The sequence below is a fragment of the Trachypithecus francoisi genome, unplaced genomic scaffold (assembly GCF_009764315.1).
Source record: "Trachypithecus francoisi isolate TF-2019V2 unplaced genomic scaffold, Tfra_2.0 Lachesis_group2, whole genome shotgun sequence".
Lineage (NCBI taxonomy): Eukaryota > Metazoa > Chordata > Mammalia > Primates > Cercopithecidae > Trachypithecus > Trachypithecus francoisi.
In genome coordinates this window covers 108014060-108032197 of record NW_022681465.1, presented here as the reverse complement: position 1 = coordinate 108032197, position 18138 = coordinate 108014060, and the positions used below count along the sequence as shown (strand labels likewise).

The following is an 18138-nucleotide window of genomic DNA, read 5'->3' as shown; positions in this document are numbered from 1 at the left end:
TGACTTGCTATACATCCTATTTGGCTTCCTAAATGATTTTAATGAGTATCTTCTGTGAGCTAAATCTGACATCACATGGCAAGATCACAAACCACTGATCTTGATATTCAGTTAACTTGCAAATAAGTGATAGCTTATATCATCAGAACTGTGCTGGGTGATCTGTGTATGAAGTCATGTGAGAGGACTCTTGGTGGCTTCAGTTTGATAGTCTGGTGGAGCCTGCAGGACGCTCCTGTAAAGATGCTGGGAATATGATATAGTGAGAGGACTAGACGGGACCCCACCAACATATCTCCCTGAGGCCTGGCTTGGCTTTGTTATTTATTTTATATTTTATATTTTATTTTATTTTATTTTATTTTATTTTATATTTTATTTATTTTATTTTATTTTTGAGATGGAGGCTCCCTGTGTTACCTAGGCTGGAGTTCAGTGGCGCGATCTTGACTCACTGCAACCTCTGCCTCCCAGGTTCAAGCAATTCTTCTGTCTTAGCCTCCCAAGTAGCTGGGACTACAGGCGCATACCACCACGCCTGGCTAATTTTTGTGTTTTTGGTGGAGACAGGGTTTCGCCATATTGGCCAGGCTGGTCTCGAACTCCTGACCTCATGATCCGCCTGCCTCAGCCTCCCAAAGTGCTGGGATTACAGGCATGAGCCACCGAGCCCAGCTGGCTTTGTTTTTAAGCAGTATTTTGTGTAAGCATGAGACAAAGGGGAGCGAGGGGCACAGAGATTACCAAGCCTAGTCTCCATTTGTGTCCATTCAGTCATGTGCTCAGATACATCAGTAAGAATGTCCCTCCCAGCTCCAAAATCTTCCTCCCTAATAGCCATCTTACTGTAAAACCCAGCTGCAGGTCTTTCTAAGGACTAGATTGTCTGTGGTGATAGAACAGTGGTTGCTGGTGTCCCTTTAATGTTCTCTGGGGGCTCTTTTTCTCTAGCCGTGGATGGAGACATAGCACAAAAGGCAAGTTCTTACTTGGGAAGCCCTCTGAAGCCTCATTGGTGACACTGAGTCTTAAGTCTCAAGTTCCCCGGGCTGCTGAGAAAAAGCCCAGCAGTATTTGGCCCATTACACTGGTCACGCGTAGTTACTTTGTTTTAGCAGTGAAGCACTGGTACTATTGAGCCAGCATGGTTACTGAAATGAAGATGATGGGATGGTACTAGATAGCCTGAACCTCATGGCACTTCTTTTACCATGTGAGACACAGAGGAACTTACAGCAGTTTCTGAAAACTTTCTTCAGGTATTCCTTTGCCAAATCCGTAAGGGGAAAAAAGGGAAAACTAAAGAAAAAATTGTTAATGAACGTTACAGAAAGCATCATATACTTTTTACTGCCTTTTAAATGATCTTTTTAAAAAATTTCTTCTAAAAATAATGGGATACATGTGCAGAATGTGCAGGTTTGTTACATAGGTATACTTGTGCCATGGTGGTTTGCTGCCCCTATCAACCTGTCCTCTCAGTTTCCTCCCCTTCCCCCCAAGAGGTGCTGGTGTGTGTTGTTCCCCTCTCTGTGTCCATATGTTCTCATTGTTCAATTTCCACTTAGAGTGAGAATATGCGGCATTTGATTTTCTGTTCTTGTGTTAGTTTGCTGAGGATGATGGCTTCCAGCTTCATGACCATGTGCCTGCTAAGGACATGATCTTATTCCTTTTTATGGCTGCATAGTATTCCATGGTGTGTATGTGCCACATTATCTAGTCTATCATTGATGGGCATTTGGGTTGGTTCCATATCTTTGCTGTTGTAAATAGTGCTGCAGTAAACATACATGTGCATATGTCTTTATAGTAGAATGATGTATAGTCCTTTGGGTATATACGCAGTAATGGGATTGCTGGGTCAAGTGGTATTTCTGGTTCTAGATTCTTGAGGAATCACCATACTGTCTTCCACAATGGTTGAACTAATTTATACTCCCACCAACAGTGTAAAAGTGTTCTTCCTATTCTCCACAGCCTCGTCAACATCTGTGGTTTCCTGACTTTTAATTAATTGCCATTCTGACTGGGGTGAGATGGTATCTTGTGATTTTGATTTGCATTTCTCTAATGATCAGTGATGTTGAGCTTTTTTTCGTATGTTTTTTGGCCACATAAATGTCTTGAGAAGTGCTTTGTTCATATCCTTTGCCCACTTTTTGATGGGGTTGTTTTTTTCTTGTAAATTTAAGTTCCTTATAAATTCTGGATATTAGCCCTTTGTTGGGTAGATTGCAAAAATTTTCTCCCATTTTATAGATTGCCTTTTCACTCTGATGGTAGTTTCTTTTGCCGTGCAGAAGCTCTTTAGTTTAATTAGATCCCATTTGTTTGCTTTGGCTTTTGTTGCAATTGCTTTTGGCATCTTTGTCATGAAGTCTTTGCCCATGCCTATGTCCTGAATGGTATTGCCTAGGTTTTCTTATAGGGTTTTTATGGTTTTAGATCTTACGTTTAAGTCTTTAATTCATCTTGAGTTAATTTCTGTATAAGGTGTAAGGAGGGGGTCCAGTGTCTGTTTTCTGCATATGGCTAGCCAGTTTTCTTAGCACCATTTACTGAATAGGAGATCCTTTCCCCATTGCTTGTTTTTGTCAGGTTTATTGAAGATCAGATGACTGTAGATGTGTGGTGGTATTTCTGAGGTCTCTGTTCTGCTCCATTGGTCTATATGTCTGTTTTGGTACCAGTTCCATGCTGTTTTGGTTACTGTAGCCTTGTAGTATAGTTTGAAGTCAGGTAACGTGATGTCTCCAGCTTTGTTCTTTTTGCTTAGGATTGTCTTGGGTATACGGGGTCTTCTTTGATTCTATATGAAATTTAAAATAGTTTTTTCTAATTTAATGTCAGTGGTAGTTTGATGGGAATAGCATTGACTCTATAAATTACTTTAGGCAGTCTGGCCATTTTCACGATATTGATTCTTCCTATCTATGAGGATGGATTTCCATTTATTTGTGTCCTCTCTTATTTTCTTGAGCAGTGGTTTGTAGTTCTCTTTCACATCCCTTGTTAGCTGTATTCCTAGGTACTTTACTCTCTTTGTAGTGATTGTGAATGGGAGTTCATTCATGATTTGGCTCTCTGCTTGTCTATTGTTGGTATAAAGGAATTCTTGTGGTTTTTGCACAAGGATTTTGTATCCTGAGACTTTGTTGAAGTTGGTTATCAGTTTAAGGAGTTTTTGGGCTGAGATAATGGGGTTTTCTACATATACAATCATGTCATCTGCAAACAGACAATTTGACTTTCTCTCTTCCTATTTGAATACGCTTTCTTTCTTTCTCGTTCCTGATTGCGCTGGCCAGAACTTACAATACTATGTTGAATAGGAGTGGTGAGAGAGGGCATCCTTGTCCTGTACCAGGTTTTAAAGGGAATGCGTCCAGCTTTTGCCCATTCATATGATATTGGCTGTGGGTTTCTTATAAATAGCTCTTATTATTTTGAGATACCTTCCATCAGTACCTAGTTTTTTGAGAATTTTTAATATGAAGGGATGTTAAATGTTATCAAAGGCCTTTTCTGCATCTGTTGAGATAATCATGTGGTTTTTGTCATTGGTTCTGTTTATGTGATGGATTATGTTTATTGATTTGCATATGTTGAACCATCCTTGCAACCCAGGGATGAAGGCTACTTGATTGTGGTGGGTACGTTTTTTGATATGCTGCTGGATTTGGTTCGCCAGTATTTTATTGAGAATTTTTGCATCTATGTTCATCAGCGATATTGGCCTGAAGTTTTCTTTTTTTGTTGTGTCTCTTCCGGGTTTTGGTATCAGGATGATGCTGCCTTCATAAAATGAATTAGGAAGTCCCTCCTTTTCAGTTGTTTGGAATAGTTTCGCAAGGAATGGTACCAGCTCCTCTTTGTACCTCTGGTAGAATTCATCTGTGAATCCATCTGGTCCTGGACTTTTTTTGGTTGGTAGACTATTAATTACTGCCTCAATTTCAGAACTTGTTATTGGTCTATTCAGGGATTCCACTTCTTCTGGTTTAGTCTTGGGAGGGTGTATGTGTCCAGGAATGTATTCATTTCTTCAAGATTTTCTAGTTTATTTGTATAGAGGTGTTTATAGTATTATCTGACGGTAGTTTATATTTCTGTGGGGTCAGTGGTGATATCCCTTTTATCATTTTTTATTGTGTCTATTTGATTCTTCTCTCTTTTCATCTTTATAAGTCTAGCAGTGGTCAATTTTGTTAATTTTTTCAAAAAAAAAAAACAGCTCCTGGATTCATTGATTTTTTTTTTTTTTTTTGGAGAGTTTTTCATGTCTGTATCTCCTTCAATTCTTCTCTGATCTTAGTTATTTCTTGTCATCTTCTAGCTTTTGGATTTTTTACTTTTAAAGTACTTTTTACTTTATAAACTCTATGACTATAAAATTATACTACAGATAATAAATAAGCCAAAAGTATATTTAGCAATCAAACATGACCAAGTAGTCTGTTAAAATTTGAAAATGATTTGCTGACAATCTCATCTTGCAGTACATAGGCATGTTAGCCGTGATGTGGATGTCAGTGATCCTGAAATGTTTATGTTGTACGATTCCCTGCTTCACTTGCAGCTCTGCTCCTTTCTCCTCACCCACTACCATTGAAAGATATGGCCAGTTGCTTGGGATTGTACATCACAGGGCAAGTCTATTTTCAGAGGGGTGGCCCCAGGGCAACCTTAAAATTGTATGACAGAACACCAGCAAGTGTGGATAATGAGTACCAGATTTGCTAAAAAGATCGGAATGCCCCAGGCAGAAGGTTTTCTAAGACAGACCAAAAATAACTGCTAATCTCTCTAGGCAGAAGGCTCTGGGTGCTCCTTTATTTTGTTCCTTGTCTTGTATCATGTTGCCAGCATGCTTTGGTAATCATGAAGTGTTAGTACTTGTGAGGGATGCATAGACAGATAACAGGTGAGATTTTCATACTAAGTGGCTTTTGATACAGGATGAAAATCCATCTACTAATAATATATCATTGAGGTTGTTTGTCATGAAACATTTTGAATGACCTATTTGGGAATTAGTTTACTGTGTGTAAACTGCTTAAAAATATGTGCTGATTGGCCAGGCACGGTGACTCACGCCTGTAATCCCAGCACTTTGGGAGCCTGAGGTGGTTGGATCACTTGAGGTCAGAATTTCGAGACCAGCCTGGCCAACATGGTGAAACCTGTCTCTACTAAGAATACAACAATTAGCCAGATTTGGTGTCACATGCCACATAGGAGGCTGAGACAAGAATTGCTTGAACTTGGGAGGTGGAGGTTACAGGGAGCCAAGATTGTGTTACTGCACTACAGCCTGGGCGACAGAGTGAGACTCCATCTCAAGGGAAAAAAAAAAAAAAAAAAAGGCTGACTCAGCTGAATGCCAGTATTTTATTTTTAGGGAAAATTCCAACTGGTCGTTAATATTTTGTTTCTGCTGCATGGAGGAATCACAGACACTTGGAGGATTAAGTAAGAGCAGGCAGCTGCATGGTTTCAGTAGGTTAATTCTGTGTTATGAGTACAGATGCAGAGTGAGAGTCAAGGGGAATCTTCACTCCTTAGCATCTCTGGTTCTTTCGTAGTTTGAATGAAATTGGAAAAAGGAGGGAAAGGAGTGGGAAAGAAGGTCCTGGGAAGATTAGGACTGCCTTAACTTTCCCACTACTAAAACTAGAAGCCCGTTTTGCTCCACAGATGAGAAGTGATTTCTCCACAGAGTAAGTTCTATAGAGTCTGTTAATAAGCTATAGAAATTAGATATTAATAATTACCTATTATGGCCTTGGAGCCAAGACAAATAATGTTTACATGTAGGGTTGCTGGTAATTCTGTATCTCTTAAGAGATTGTTCGTGTGGTCTTTAGAGATTTCTGTCTTGCTGGTTTATATGATAAATGAAATAATTAAATCATAATTACTCATCTATGTATTCCTAAATTAACAAGTAATAGGATATTTTAATACAGTTAATGTGGAATAATACCAGGGGCTCAAAATACTACCAGGGGCGCAAAGATAACATTTGATGTCTTTTTTAAATGGCTACACGTTTATTATTCAATTTAATTTTTACAGTCATCTCATTTAATGCATGAGGAATCCAAGATAAAGGTTAAACTTCTTCCTAAAGACCACCTGGCTAGCAACAGGCAGAGCCAAAATCAGAACGTGGATTTCTAGACTAAGTGCATTATACTCTTCTGTCTTACCCTAAATATGTAATAATTTAAATAAATTACATTTATTTGAAATAAGTCTAGCAGTTGTACATTTTCTATTAAATATGTTGTATGTAAAGTATATAATACGTAAAATGGAAAAAATCCACTTTTAAAGGTTTTAAAAACTGGTACAAGTTATACGTAATCATAGTAGAAAAATATGAAAATAGTGAAAAATATTAAAAATATAAGTTAAAATCTTTCCACTATCCAGTATTAAACACCAGTCCACATCTTTCTAGGTGGTTTTCTGGGCATATGTATGTGTGTACATGTGTGTTCATATGGTTTACTGTTTTGTAACAATACGTCATAAGTGTATTTCCATATCTAAGCTTATATTGATAAGCATACTTTTGTAACTTAATTTTTAATAACAGCATTGCTATTTCATTTTGTTGATGTCTTATTTATTCAATTCTCAATTCGATGTGTAGTTATCTTCAGATTTTTAAGATTGTGTATTTGTACATATATGTATGTAACAACCTTGTACATTTATGTATTTCCTTCAGGATAAATTCCTAGAAGTGGAATTGTTGGATCAAGAGATTTACATTTTTTAGGTTTTGATACATATTAGCAAATTAATCTTTGGAAAAAAAAGCCAGTGTATTAGGCAATACATGAATGTGCTGATTTCTTATGCTTTTGCCAGTACTGTATTGGGTATTTTCCTGTTTTATAATATTTCCTGATTCATAAGTAAATAAATGATATCTCTCTTTTTTTAATTTCTTTGATTATTAAAGGAGTTGAACATCTTTTCACATGTTTAATGATCATTTGTATTTGTTTTGCCTTTTAAGATCCTTTTCCCATTTTTTTTTTCTGCTGTATTTATCTTATTCTTAATAATTTCCAAGAACTGCTTATGTGTCAAGTATAATAAACCTGTTTTGTCATCCTAGTTGCAATTTTTTCCCAGCTTTTTGTCATTTAAGTGTATTTGTGTGGGGGGGGTTTTTTTTTTTTTTTAGACTGAGTCTCGCTCTGTTGCCTAGGCTGGAGTGCAGTGGTGCGATCTCAGTTCACTGCAACCTCCGCCTCCCAGGTTCAAGCAGTTCTCCTTTCTCAGCTTCCCGAGTAGCTGGGACTAAGGCGCACACCACCATGTCCAGCTAATTTTTGTATTTTTAGTAGAGATGGGGTTTCACCATATTGGCCAGGCTGGTCTCCAACTCCTGACCTCAGGTGATCCACCTGCCTCGTCCTCCCAAAGTGCTGGGATTACAGGCGTGAGCCACTGTGCCTGGTATTTGTTTTTGTTTTGCCAAGCAGCTATTTACTAGGATCTCTTCCCCTGGCACCCCACTCTGCTTCCATGAGAGCCCTTTACCATTCCACACTCATAAAAGTATTCACTTTTATTTTCTTCCATCCTTTAAGTAACTTTCATGTTTTAATCTATTTGAAACTTATTTTGGTGGATGATCCAAGATGACGTTCTTTTACTTTTATTCCCCTTAAATGTAACCAGATATTCCAGCATGAGGTATTTCTTTACTGAAATGAAATGCAATCATTGTTACATACTAAATTACTAAGATAATTTGAGTCTATTTCTGGCCTTCCTATTCTTATATTAATCTTTCTGTTGGCTTGCCTAGGTACCTCACTGTTATAATTACTGTGGTTTTATAAGGCATTACTACTAGACATCCCATTCAGTTTTACCTTTACCTAGATAAAATGATTGATAATGAGGCCTCTGAACTTTGCCTAGATTTGAGTTTTGTCACCGGCTCCCACATCGGAGAGCTGATCATCTGGGATGCGCTGGACTGGACCATGCAGGCCTATGAACGCAACTTCTGGGACCCATCTCCACAACTGGACACCCAACAAGAAATAAAACTCTGTCAAAAATCAAATGACATTTCTATTCATCATTTCACATGTGATGAAGAGGTAAAAAATCTATACACTATAAACTTGCCTTTTACATAAACCCAATTTCTGATTTTAAAAATTTAATCCCATGTTGGACATAAAAAGGGTATCATGGTTTCAGGTTGTGCTTTAAAATGGTCTGTTTTTTTCTAAAATTGTATGATTTGTGTTAAAAAAAAAAAGGCATTTTAATCTTTGCTTCTAATCTCAAGGCAACGAAATGATTAAATGGACACAGATTTTAAAACTATTGAAATTTTGGGTTGGATTAAATAATCCCATTGGATTTGAAGTTAACGCTTAAAATTGTTTTAAGAAACAGTGAAAAAGAGTTCTTTTGAAAATCTGGTGCATTTAGTGAGGCAAAGGAAATTTAAAATTTTAGGAATGTTTCTCTTAGTCTGCTGGCATCTTGGGGCAAGATAAATTGAGAATTGTTGATTTCCATCCCATAGGGCTTGGGAGTGATGCTCTTGAAGCACTTGAGATCTGTTTTGCTGTAACAGATTAGTACCAGTGGACTACTGAATCTTATCTCTGATCTAAAAAACAAATCTCTTAGCATCAGGGGCTCAGAAAATGTGTTTAAAGGGCAATTAACTTTTCTAAATGTAATTACAAGAAATGTTTATGAGTTGTACCCTTCGAGGAGGAGGAGTTGGGGAGGCTTTTCTCTATTTTGTGACTTTCTATACTGTTTAGATTTTCTAACAGCATGCTTGTTATTTTTATTAAAAATTTCAGTAGTAGTGTTCTGTGGCAGGGGGAGAATATGATCCATTTTTCTTTGTACCACTCTTTTAAAAACAAAACGAGAGATTAGGATAGGAATAGGACTTAAAAATACTAATATATTCAAAGATTGTTTCTTTGTATCCCAACTTTATTTTGAAAAAAGTTAAATATACATGGTAAAAACAGTATGGTCTCAGAAAAGATGGAGACTAGATCACTTAGAGTTGTAGCCCTACAAATTATATATTTTAAGTGTTACATGTTTTTTTCTCACTTTTGTAAAAATATTTAAAAGTTTTTTGTATTTCTTTTAAATTTTTTGATTGATATTTATTTTCTACTATATATGCTAGATAAAGCATTGTATAGTTTTCCCTAATTTTTCTTTGTTGTGAGTTCTTTCCTTCTGTAAGGGACCATTAGTTATTGATAGCAGGGATAGTGTCTCCATTGAGTAAATGCCTCCAAAGCTCATGAATTCTCTAATTGTATTTATAATTTTCTTCCTGACCTTGGATAAATTACTTAAACTGTGCCCAGATTTCCTGGTCTGTAGAATAAGTTTCGGGGGATGTTGGCATTGAATACAATCCACAGGGCTTTCCATTTTAGCACATTGACTAGCACTATTCATTAATGCACCTGCATTGGGCGTCAGCTGCATTGCTGATTGTGGAGTACTAATCCTGAGAGTCAAGGGGATCATTCCAGATTTAAGATTCCAGCAAGCTTTGGTTCAGTCACTATAGGTCTGAGTTGAGTTTGTAGTCTTGGAGGCTGTGTGAGAAAGGTTGGAGGGCCCAGAATCTCTGGTCAAAACAAGAAGGCAATATGTAGGGATATTTGAAAGGTCTACCTCATGGGGATATCTGTTGCTTAAGAATGAATGATTGTAGGACAAGTGCTTGCAGAAATTTCAAAGGCTACTACTGCATGTGAGTCTGTGTCATGTGAGGAACGAGCAAGGGACTGAGGGACTGGAGTAACACGACCTTGATTCTAATATTGACTCCATGTCTCATTTCTTGTGTGACTTTAATCTCTTTAATTTTAACTTCCTTATCTGGAAAATGGCAATGATGTTTGCCTTTCTTAACAAGATATTGTGAGGCTGAAGTGAGATAAGTATTGGTGGAAATGCTTTCAAAAGATTAAAGTTGTTCTAGTAAAAAGGTATTTTCTTCTAATAGTACATTTGGAAAAATGTTTTTGTGAAACCTTCAGAGGATTGCATGATGATAATGCCACTGTAGCCATGCTTTTTCATATCACTCGTAGGTCTCCTGATTGCTTAAGATGTGGAATGCAAGTAATTTTGCTTGCATTTTTCAGGCAGAAGAAGCTAGGTAATTTTCCCAAGGATATAGTGTTATTTAAATGAAAACTCAGGTTATTCCTCAACAGCTTCCACTGCAGGGCCAGGCTGCCAGCTATAGCTTTTCTTTAGATCTATTTCAGTGAGGAAGAAAGTGGCGTGAAGGGATATACTATGCAGACCTTTCTCTCTCTTAGTGGTTGTGTCCTACCTTCTAAATGCCTGGAGCTTTCCTTAGTGCTTTGACATTTTGGGGTTTCAGAGATTAGTACTGTAATTTGGGCTAAAGCCTAGGAATGGGGACGGTAACAGTGGCTTTCTAATGTCACATGAGGGCTGGAAATCCATTACAGTAGGAAGGGTGAGTGCTAGTTTTACGCTAATTTCTGAACTTCTTCCCCTAGAATGTATTTGCTGCAGTTGGAAGGGGTTTATACGTGTATAACCTTCAAATGAAGCGTGTGATTGCCTGCCAGAAAACTGCACATGACTCCAATGTCCTGCACATTGCCAAACTTCCAAACAGGTACAAGTTCCCATCTGTTCTGCGATAGATGAAAGCAAGTCACGGTTCCCAGGGCTACCATTGTAATTTCTCAAGTGGCCAAGTTACCTGGCTTCATGGCTTGACCTGCTGTGTTGTTTTGGAAATGGAGAATGCCTGAGGGCTGTCTCTTACAGAAGGGTATGTGGCAGTGTATTACAGAATTTACAAGAAGAAAGGTTCAAATGAATTACATCGAATTTCATTGTAAGAAGAGATGATTTAAAATGTGGTATTTAACAATGAGAACGACTTTGGGGCCACTTACAGTGTACCAATTTTTATATTTCTCATAAACCTACCTTCTTTTTGTTTGTTTATGGCCAGAATCAAATGGCTGCTAGTCTCCTTGTTATATGAGGCTACTAAGAGAGTGGTTTCCTCTCAGAGTAGATTTGCTGCTGAGCTTCTAGGGACGAACATATGGACAGGGAATATCGTTATTTTCTATGCAGGATATTTTTGGAGTGAGAGGCACCCAGAGAAGAGAGTAGCAAGAGGAGGGAAGGGGGCTGCTTAGGACTTTGTGAAGTACAATTCACAGTTTTCCCAAATGCATTTTTTTAAATGAAGAGAATAAATTTATAGCATTTGAGCTAATGTAATGTATAACATGTGGCTTTCCTAAAAGGTGCTTTTAGTTTGTGTTGTAACGTCATGTTAAATTGTGATTTTTGTCAGTTCCTGCTAAGAGCTGAATAAAAGCAGTTGAGGGCTCCACTGATTTCTTTCACTGCAAATTTAGCATTGGTCCTCAGTGGTGCGCTCTCTTTGTATTACTGATTTTCTGTTCTGACAGGCAGTTAATCTCATGCTCAGAAGATGGCAGTGTACGCATTTGGGAGTTAAGAGAAAAACAGCAGCTTGCAGCTGAGCCTGTACCAACAGGTGTGTCTTCTCTCAGAAAGGTAGTCTTTTTCTCTGTCCTTTTTTCTCACGTGAAAGGCAGGAGAAGGGCGATTATGTGAAACCACTGAAATAATATAGAAATGCTCCAAATAGGCATCAGATGTTTGTAGAAAGCATATGGTAATTGAGATCTAGGATTTACAGCTTAATGCTGCCCTAATGTAGAACTGCCACTTCATTTCAAGTAAGATAGAGATTTTATTGTTTTGAGGGAAAACTTACTTTCTGGTCATCTGAATGACCAAATGGCCTAATGAAGTATTCATTTATATTGTCTTTAATTCTGACTGATACACAAAATTTGTACTGTCAGATGTCAAACTAAAGTGTTCTTTACCGTTGATGTTGAACTCAATTTATGGAAAAATACACTTTTCCTTGTGTGCTTACATCATAATTGCATGAGCTCTTGACTTCCAGGTGTTTAATTAGAAAAACAAAACTCTGAAGGGTTGAATAAATTAGTTACCAACCTTTGCACAAGAAATCAGATGCTGGTACCTAGTTGCTTCTGGTTCTTTTAACTTCCTGAAGTCCTGGGGTGTTGCTTTTGCACATACACATACAGATATTCCCCCGTGCCTTGTTTGTTGATCTGAGTTTTGCCCTTTTTTTCCCTTGACAGTTAGACACTGCCATTCAAGCTTTGTTTCTGTCCTGTTTTATTCCAAGTGTCTTTTTGTTAATATACCTTCACCAATGGGTGACTAGGGGCAATAAAAAGGGATGAAGAACAGACCTGGTTAGCTAAGAAAGATGAGATAACATATTCAAAAAACCCTAGCACAGTGCTCAGTACTGTCCACTTAGCCCTTGACTAAAATAAGTCTGGAACCTCTTCACATTTAAATTTTCTGTTTTTCTGATCTCATGTTGTTATTGTATGTATAGAGCACAGTAATTTTGGAAACGATTCTTTTTCTAGGTTTTTTTAACATGTGGGGATTTGGAAGAGTCAACAAACAAGCCAGCCAACCTGTTAAAAAGCAGCAAGAAAATGCTACTTCATGTTCACTGGAGCTTATTGGAGATTTGATTGGACACTCGTCATCTGTGGAGGTATTGCTTTTCAGGCATAGAATGTCCAGGCAACTCCTGCTTTTCCTTTTCATTGCTCTTTTCATTCAGTTGGTCTCATAAAGGCATATAATTTTTTTGTAGATCTGAACATGGAATGGGATAGGCTATAGTATGTGCAGTTAGGATTTCCCTTTCCGGAGTTATGATTTGAGGAAACAAGGAATGCACTGCTTTTAAGAATGGGCTTAATCACCATTATTTATGAGCTGGAGATAGCTGACCATAAGACAACAGTCAACAGAGAATGCATGAAGGGTTGTGGTTATGTGTATACAGTTAAAGCCTTAACAGAATCGAATTCGAGGGGCCTTTATCAAATTTATGAACAGAGTCCTGTTTTCACCTGCCTTGGAAGGATAATAGTTTGTTACCTTTAATGAAACCCTATGCCTTGATTTTCATTGTGCAAATATGAAAATTTTAGTTGAAAATTATGAAATGCATAAGCTTCTAATATATAGAAATCCAAATACATGAATATTTGCTGCAGGCATCATTGCCTACAGTGAAGGAATAAGATCAGTTGAGGTAACAGATTAGTTGTGAGAACTAATAACACTGTAATGATAACAGCGTAATCAGCCCTAAGGAATTTCTTAAATTGTTCTTCCCTGTTTCACAGGCAAAGAAGAACAAATTTCTTTTCATTTGAAAGGGCATTCATGCTTAGGAGGAACAGCGGCAGAATGCTTGTTAGTGAGCATTTCCTGTATTTCAGGCACTGTGCTAAACACTGGCTGCTGGAGTTGACAGAGAGAGATGGATACAGTCCTTGCCCTCATGGATCTTACTCTTGAGTGGAGAGAAGGGGTATAGACCCTAGGCTGCATATGATGGACCCAAGGAAGCAGCAGTGACTCAGAAGAAACATTTCTTGCTCAATCTTGTAAATGGTTAGAGGATATGAGACTTGATACTTTAAGTTTAGTAGGATGAGTATATAGCCTTGTCACCATAAGCTCCTTGACATTGGGTACAGTGTCATAGTTGTCTTCGCTTTCCTCTAGCAAGTAGCTCAGTTTTTAACTTTGTGTTTCTGGTTGGGTGGCAAGCGTGGACTGTGGTAGACAGAAGGGCAAAGATAGCATTTATGTGGTGGCAAAGAGCACCTTGGCTAGGCTGGAGTGCTGGCTTCCTGTGAACAGATACTAGTAGGAGATAAAGCCTGGGAACGTGGTTTGGGGTCAGATTATGAATGTCCTTGAGGCTGAGGAGTTTGGACTTTATATTTTTAAATAGTAGGAACTCATTAAAACGGTTTTTAGATGGTGGAGAAAACCCCATGTAAAACACATTCAAATGTGTTTGAATGTGGCACATTTCTCATTATATAAGACAGTGTCAGCTTCTTAGGAATTTTCCTGAGTGAAAGTGTTGAGACCTGAACATTTTTAAAAAGCATCTCTGGCTTTGCTGATAAAACCTAGGCTATCTCTGCAGTGTCACCTGAATTTCCTCATTTCTTTTTTTGAGACAGTATCTCTCTCTTGCCGAGGCTGGAGTGCAGTGGCACAATCTTGGCTCACTGCACCCGCCACCTCCCAGGTTTAAGCGATTCTCCTGCCTCAGGCTCCCGAGTAGCTGGGATTACAGGTGCCCGCCACCACACCCAGCTAATTTTTGTATTTTTAGTAGAGATGGGGTGTCGCCATGTTGGCCAGGCTGGTCCTCATTTCTTTTATATTTTCATCCTTGCTCTACTGGCTCAACCCCTCCACCTGTATATTGAATTTTGTGTTTTCCAGTTTCCCAAGGAATTCTGCTTCCATATTTCCTCCCTTCACTCCTGCATCCTCAGCTGAGTCTTCTCTTGTGGTCTTCAGAAATGTATAAGTCATTTTAGAGAAAACTCTTGTTCTCTTTTTTCCGAGAGGGAGTTTTGCTCTTGTTGCCCAGGCTGGAGTGCAAAGGCGTGATCTCCGCTCACTGCAACCTTCACCTCCTGGGTTCAAGTGATTCTCCTTCCTTGGCCTCCCGAGTAGCTGAGATTACAGATGGCCAGCTAATTTTTAGTATAGACAGGGTTTCACCATGTTTGGCCAGGCTGGTCTCGTGAACTCCTGACCTAGGCAGTCCGCCCACCTTGGCCTCCCGAAGTGCTGAGATTACAGGCGTGAGCCACCACACCCGGCCCTGTTTCTCTTTTATTTCACCCTTTCCTTCGAGGACCTCATCCTTTTCATTGGTTCACTTCTTTCTGATACAACTCTTCACCCCATAGTATTCGTGTTGCCTTTTGTCAACACTATTTTCCTATTCTTAGCTTCCAGCCTATTCCTTCACTGGACAAGCCCCTTCCCCTTACTTGGGGCATTTTCTCACTTTGAAGCTTTTTCTGAATTTCTGTGGCATGTCAGAGTCTGTACTGCATTATTTAGTGCCTGATTACATAATCTTTCCTTGGTACCTTTATTGTTTCAATTATGATTTGCTTTTCAGAATCTTCTTGAGGGTAGGAACCATAAACCTAGTTCTGACACTCAATACCTATGGATTGAGTATATCTACTTTTATAGAGAGAGCTGAAGCCAGTGATTATCTTGGGAAATTTAGAATTCAGACATTTTATCCATAGCCATTATACTTAAGTAATGGTTAAGTAAAACCAGTACTTGAAAAATCAGATTATGAAAACATCTGGAAGAACTATGGGAATTCATGTACTTTATGAAAATAGCTATTCTGTAGTTGAACAATATTAACAAAATTCTGATTAAAATATTAGATATTATTTGTATGTGACTGTTACCAATACTGAAAAATGAAGTTCTACACCCAGATCCAAAGGAGTCTTAAGGCATGTATCCCACACGCACATATGTTAATGTGGTATTAGCCACTTCTCTGCTTTTCAGGGTCACTATAATCAGTTTTAATTTTCTTTACAGATGTTTCTATACTTTGAAGATCACGGACTAGTGACATGCTCTGCTGATCATCTCATTATTTTGTGGAAAAATGGAGAGCGAGAATCTGGATTGCGCAGTTTAAGATTATTTCAAAAATTAGAGGAGAATGGTGACTTATACCTTGCTGTCTAGTTTAAGGAATTAAAAATACATAATGCATGAACCTTGAACATCAAATATCAGGTACTACTCTGAAAACCATTAATATATTGATCACTTAAATTGGTAATTTTTTTTTGTCAGTCCATAAAATTCTACATATTTAAAGTTTTTGTGGACCTACCAACCAGGAACATGTTGCTTGTCAGGTCCTAGTATATCCTCCCAAGAATATACCACAAGTTTTCCATTTGACTTTCAGCTGCTGCTGAAGTGGTGAGTGCTGTGTTTTGAGCTTATTTTGAACCTAGACCCTTGTGAAAGGTACAAATAGAGGTTAATAGTTAAGTTATGGCATTTATTAGAAGTTTTATTATTTGGCTTCCTTTAGAATTATTGTGAAGTTTAAAAATAGCCTTTCTCCTGCAAATTTTCCTGGTCTTATAGTAACTGTTAGTGTTCTATACAGCACAAACTTGAATCTCTCAGCCAAAAAAATGAACATATATACTGTTAACGTTTGGCAAGTTTTTTTTTTGGTATCAATTTGTTTAGATAATTTAAAAGTCTAATTTTTTAGTTCTAGCTACTAAAACCTATATGAACTCAAATGGATAGGAATCTTATGAGGGTGTATTTTTCCCAGTGCGAATTGGCTTGAACAGCCATGGGCTAAATTGGTACTAGAACAACAACTGCCCCTCATGTACGCCAAGAATGAGCTCTAGATCATTTGAGAGGCACAGTGTTTCCAGAGTCAGAGACTGCCGCTGAGTGCAACTGCCCCATCTGACCACTGACTCAAATACGAATTGCTTGAGACGGACTTCATTTATGTAGTTCTTTGCAGTGTCCATTGAGACACTATAACCAGCCTTGTAACAATATGTTTTCTCCTTTTGGTGCTAAAAAATAAAAAAATGAGAAAGTAAAGTAGTCTACACATTAAAGATTGAAATTCTTAAACTACCAATTAAGAAAGGGCAATGTGACTGATGTGAGCAGACTGACCCTTCTTACGGAAAACCTTCTACAGATTTATGTGTTCATTATACAAATAACCCTAAAGGGAATCTTCAGAGTTCTTTTTACTGGTTTTAGCTTTGACATTTGCTTCCACAACTACCTACAGTCAAAGACTGGAAGAGTTAAGGTCATCTAGGTAGACCAATGGCATAATGTTATAAATGAGGAAACTGAAGCCCAATGTGGTAAGGCCTTGCAATTAACTCTGTAGTACCCAGTATCACTGAGCAGCTCTAAAAACAGGAATTGAAGACTGAATGAGAGAGAGACTTATATGACTACTTTAAATCCAAATAACATTGAGTCATGAAAAGTTTTATGGAGAAATATTAAAACTTAAGCTACCTCCATTACAAAAGACTTTCTCCCATTACTCACATGCTTTTTCCTTTAGAAAATCTGTATTAGCCCATACATTTGTAAAGTTGTTTTCTTAAGTTGTAGGACACACGGGAGTCATAGATTTTTTAACTGTTTTACTTCCTAGCCTGTTCTAGGCTACTGTTTTGTGATACTAATCTATTCAAATGGAGTGGTAGAAATCACATGAATTTTGGAAGCAAATGGTACCATAGGTACCACAGCAAATTCCTTCTGTCATTATACAGGCATACCTCAGAGATATTACAGGTTAGATTTCAGACCACATCAAAAAAGCAAGTATTGCAAATAGAGTGAGTCACATCTAGTTTTTGGTTTCCCGGTGCCTATAAAACTTTTATTTATACTACAGTCTTAAATTTCTAAAAAATGTACATACCTTAAGAAAACTTTATTGCTAAAAAATGCTAACAGTCATCTGAGCCTTCAATGAGTCATAATCTTTTTGCTGATGGAGGGTCTTGACTAAGGTGGTTGCTGAAGGTTGGGGTGGCTGTGGCAGTTCCTTAAAATAAGACAGCAATGAAGTTTTCCAAATCAATTGACTTCCTTTCACAAAGGTACCTCTGTAACATGTAATACTTTCTAATAGCATTTTACCCACAATAGAACTTCTTTCAAAATTTAGAGTCTCTCATCTCAAACCCTGATGCTCCTTTATCAACTAAGTTTATAGAATATTCTAAATCCTTTGTTGTCATTTCAACGGTGTTTAACAGCACCTTCACTGTGGAAATGACTGTCTCCAGAAACTACTTTCTATACACATTCTTAAGCAACTTCTCATCTATTACCTTCAGGCTCCACTTCTTCCAGACTCCTTTTAATGTTGAAATTTTGACCACCTCCCATGAATCAGAATGTTCTTAGCGGCATCTAGAATGATAAATGCTTCCCAGGTGGTTTTCAGTTGACTTTGGCCAGACCCATCAGAGGAATCACTAGTTAGGGCAGCTACGGCTTTATGAAATGTATTTCTTAAATAAGACTTAAAGTGACTCCTTGACCCATGGACTGCAG

At 37.9% G+C, this 18138-nt stretch overlaps 1 protein-coding gene across 4 annotated transcripts in view; it reads left to right on the top strand.

The window, feature by feature from the left end:
* Positions 1–17085, top strand: part of WDR41 (WD repeat domain 41) — a 199933-nt gene extending 182848 nt beyond the window's left edge. For 3 of the 4 annotated variants that reach the window (XM_033179933.1, XM_033179930.1, XM_033179932.1), the window contains 5 exons: positions 7954–8138; positions 10575–10696; positions 11514–11602; positions 12549–12682; positions 15592–17085. In XM_033179933.1, the coding sequence (XP_033035824.1) occupies positions 7954–8138; positions 10575–10696; positions 11514–11602; positions 12549–12682; positions 15592–15744 (683 nt within the window). In that variant the 3' untranslated portion in view covers positions 15745–17085. The remainder of the gene's footprint in view (positions 1–7953; positions 8139–10574; positions 10697–11513; positions 11603–12548; positions 12683–15591) is intronic. The other variant, XM_033179931.1, reaches the window with a different exon arrangement.
* Positions 17086–18138: the final 1053 nt, after the last annotated feature.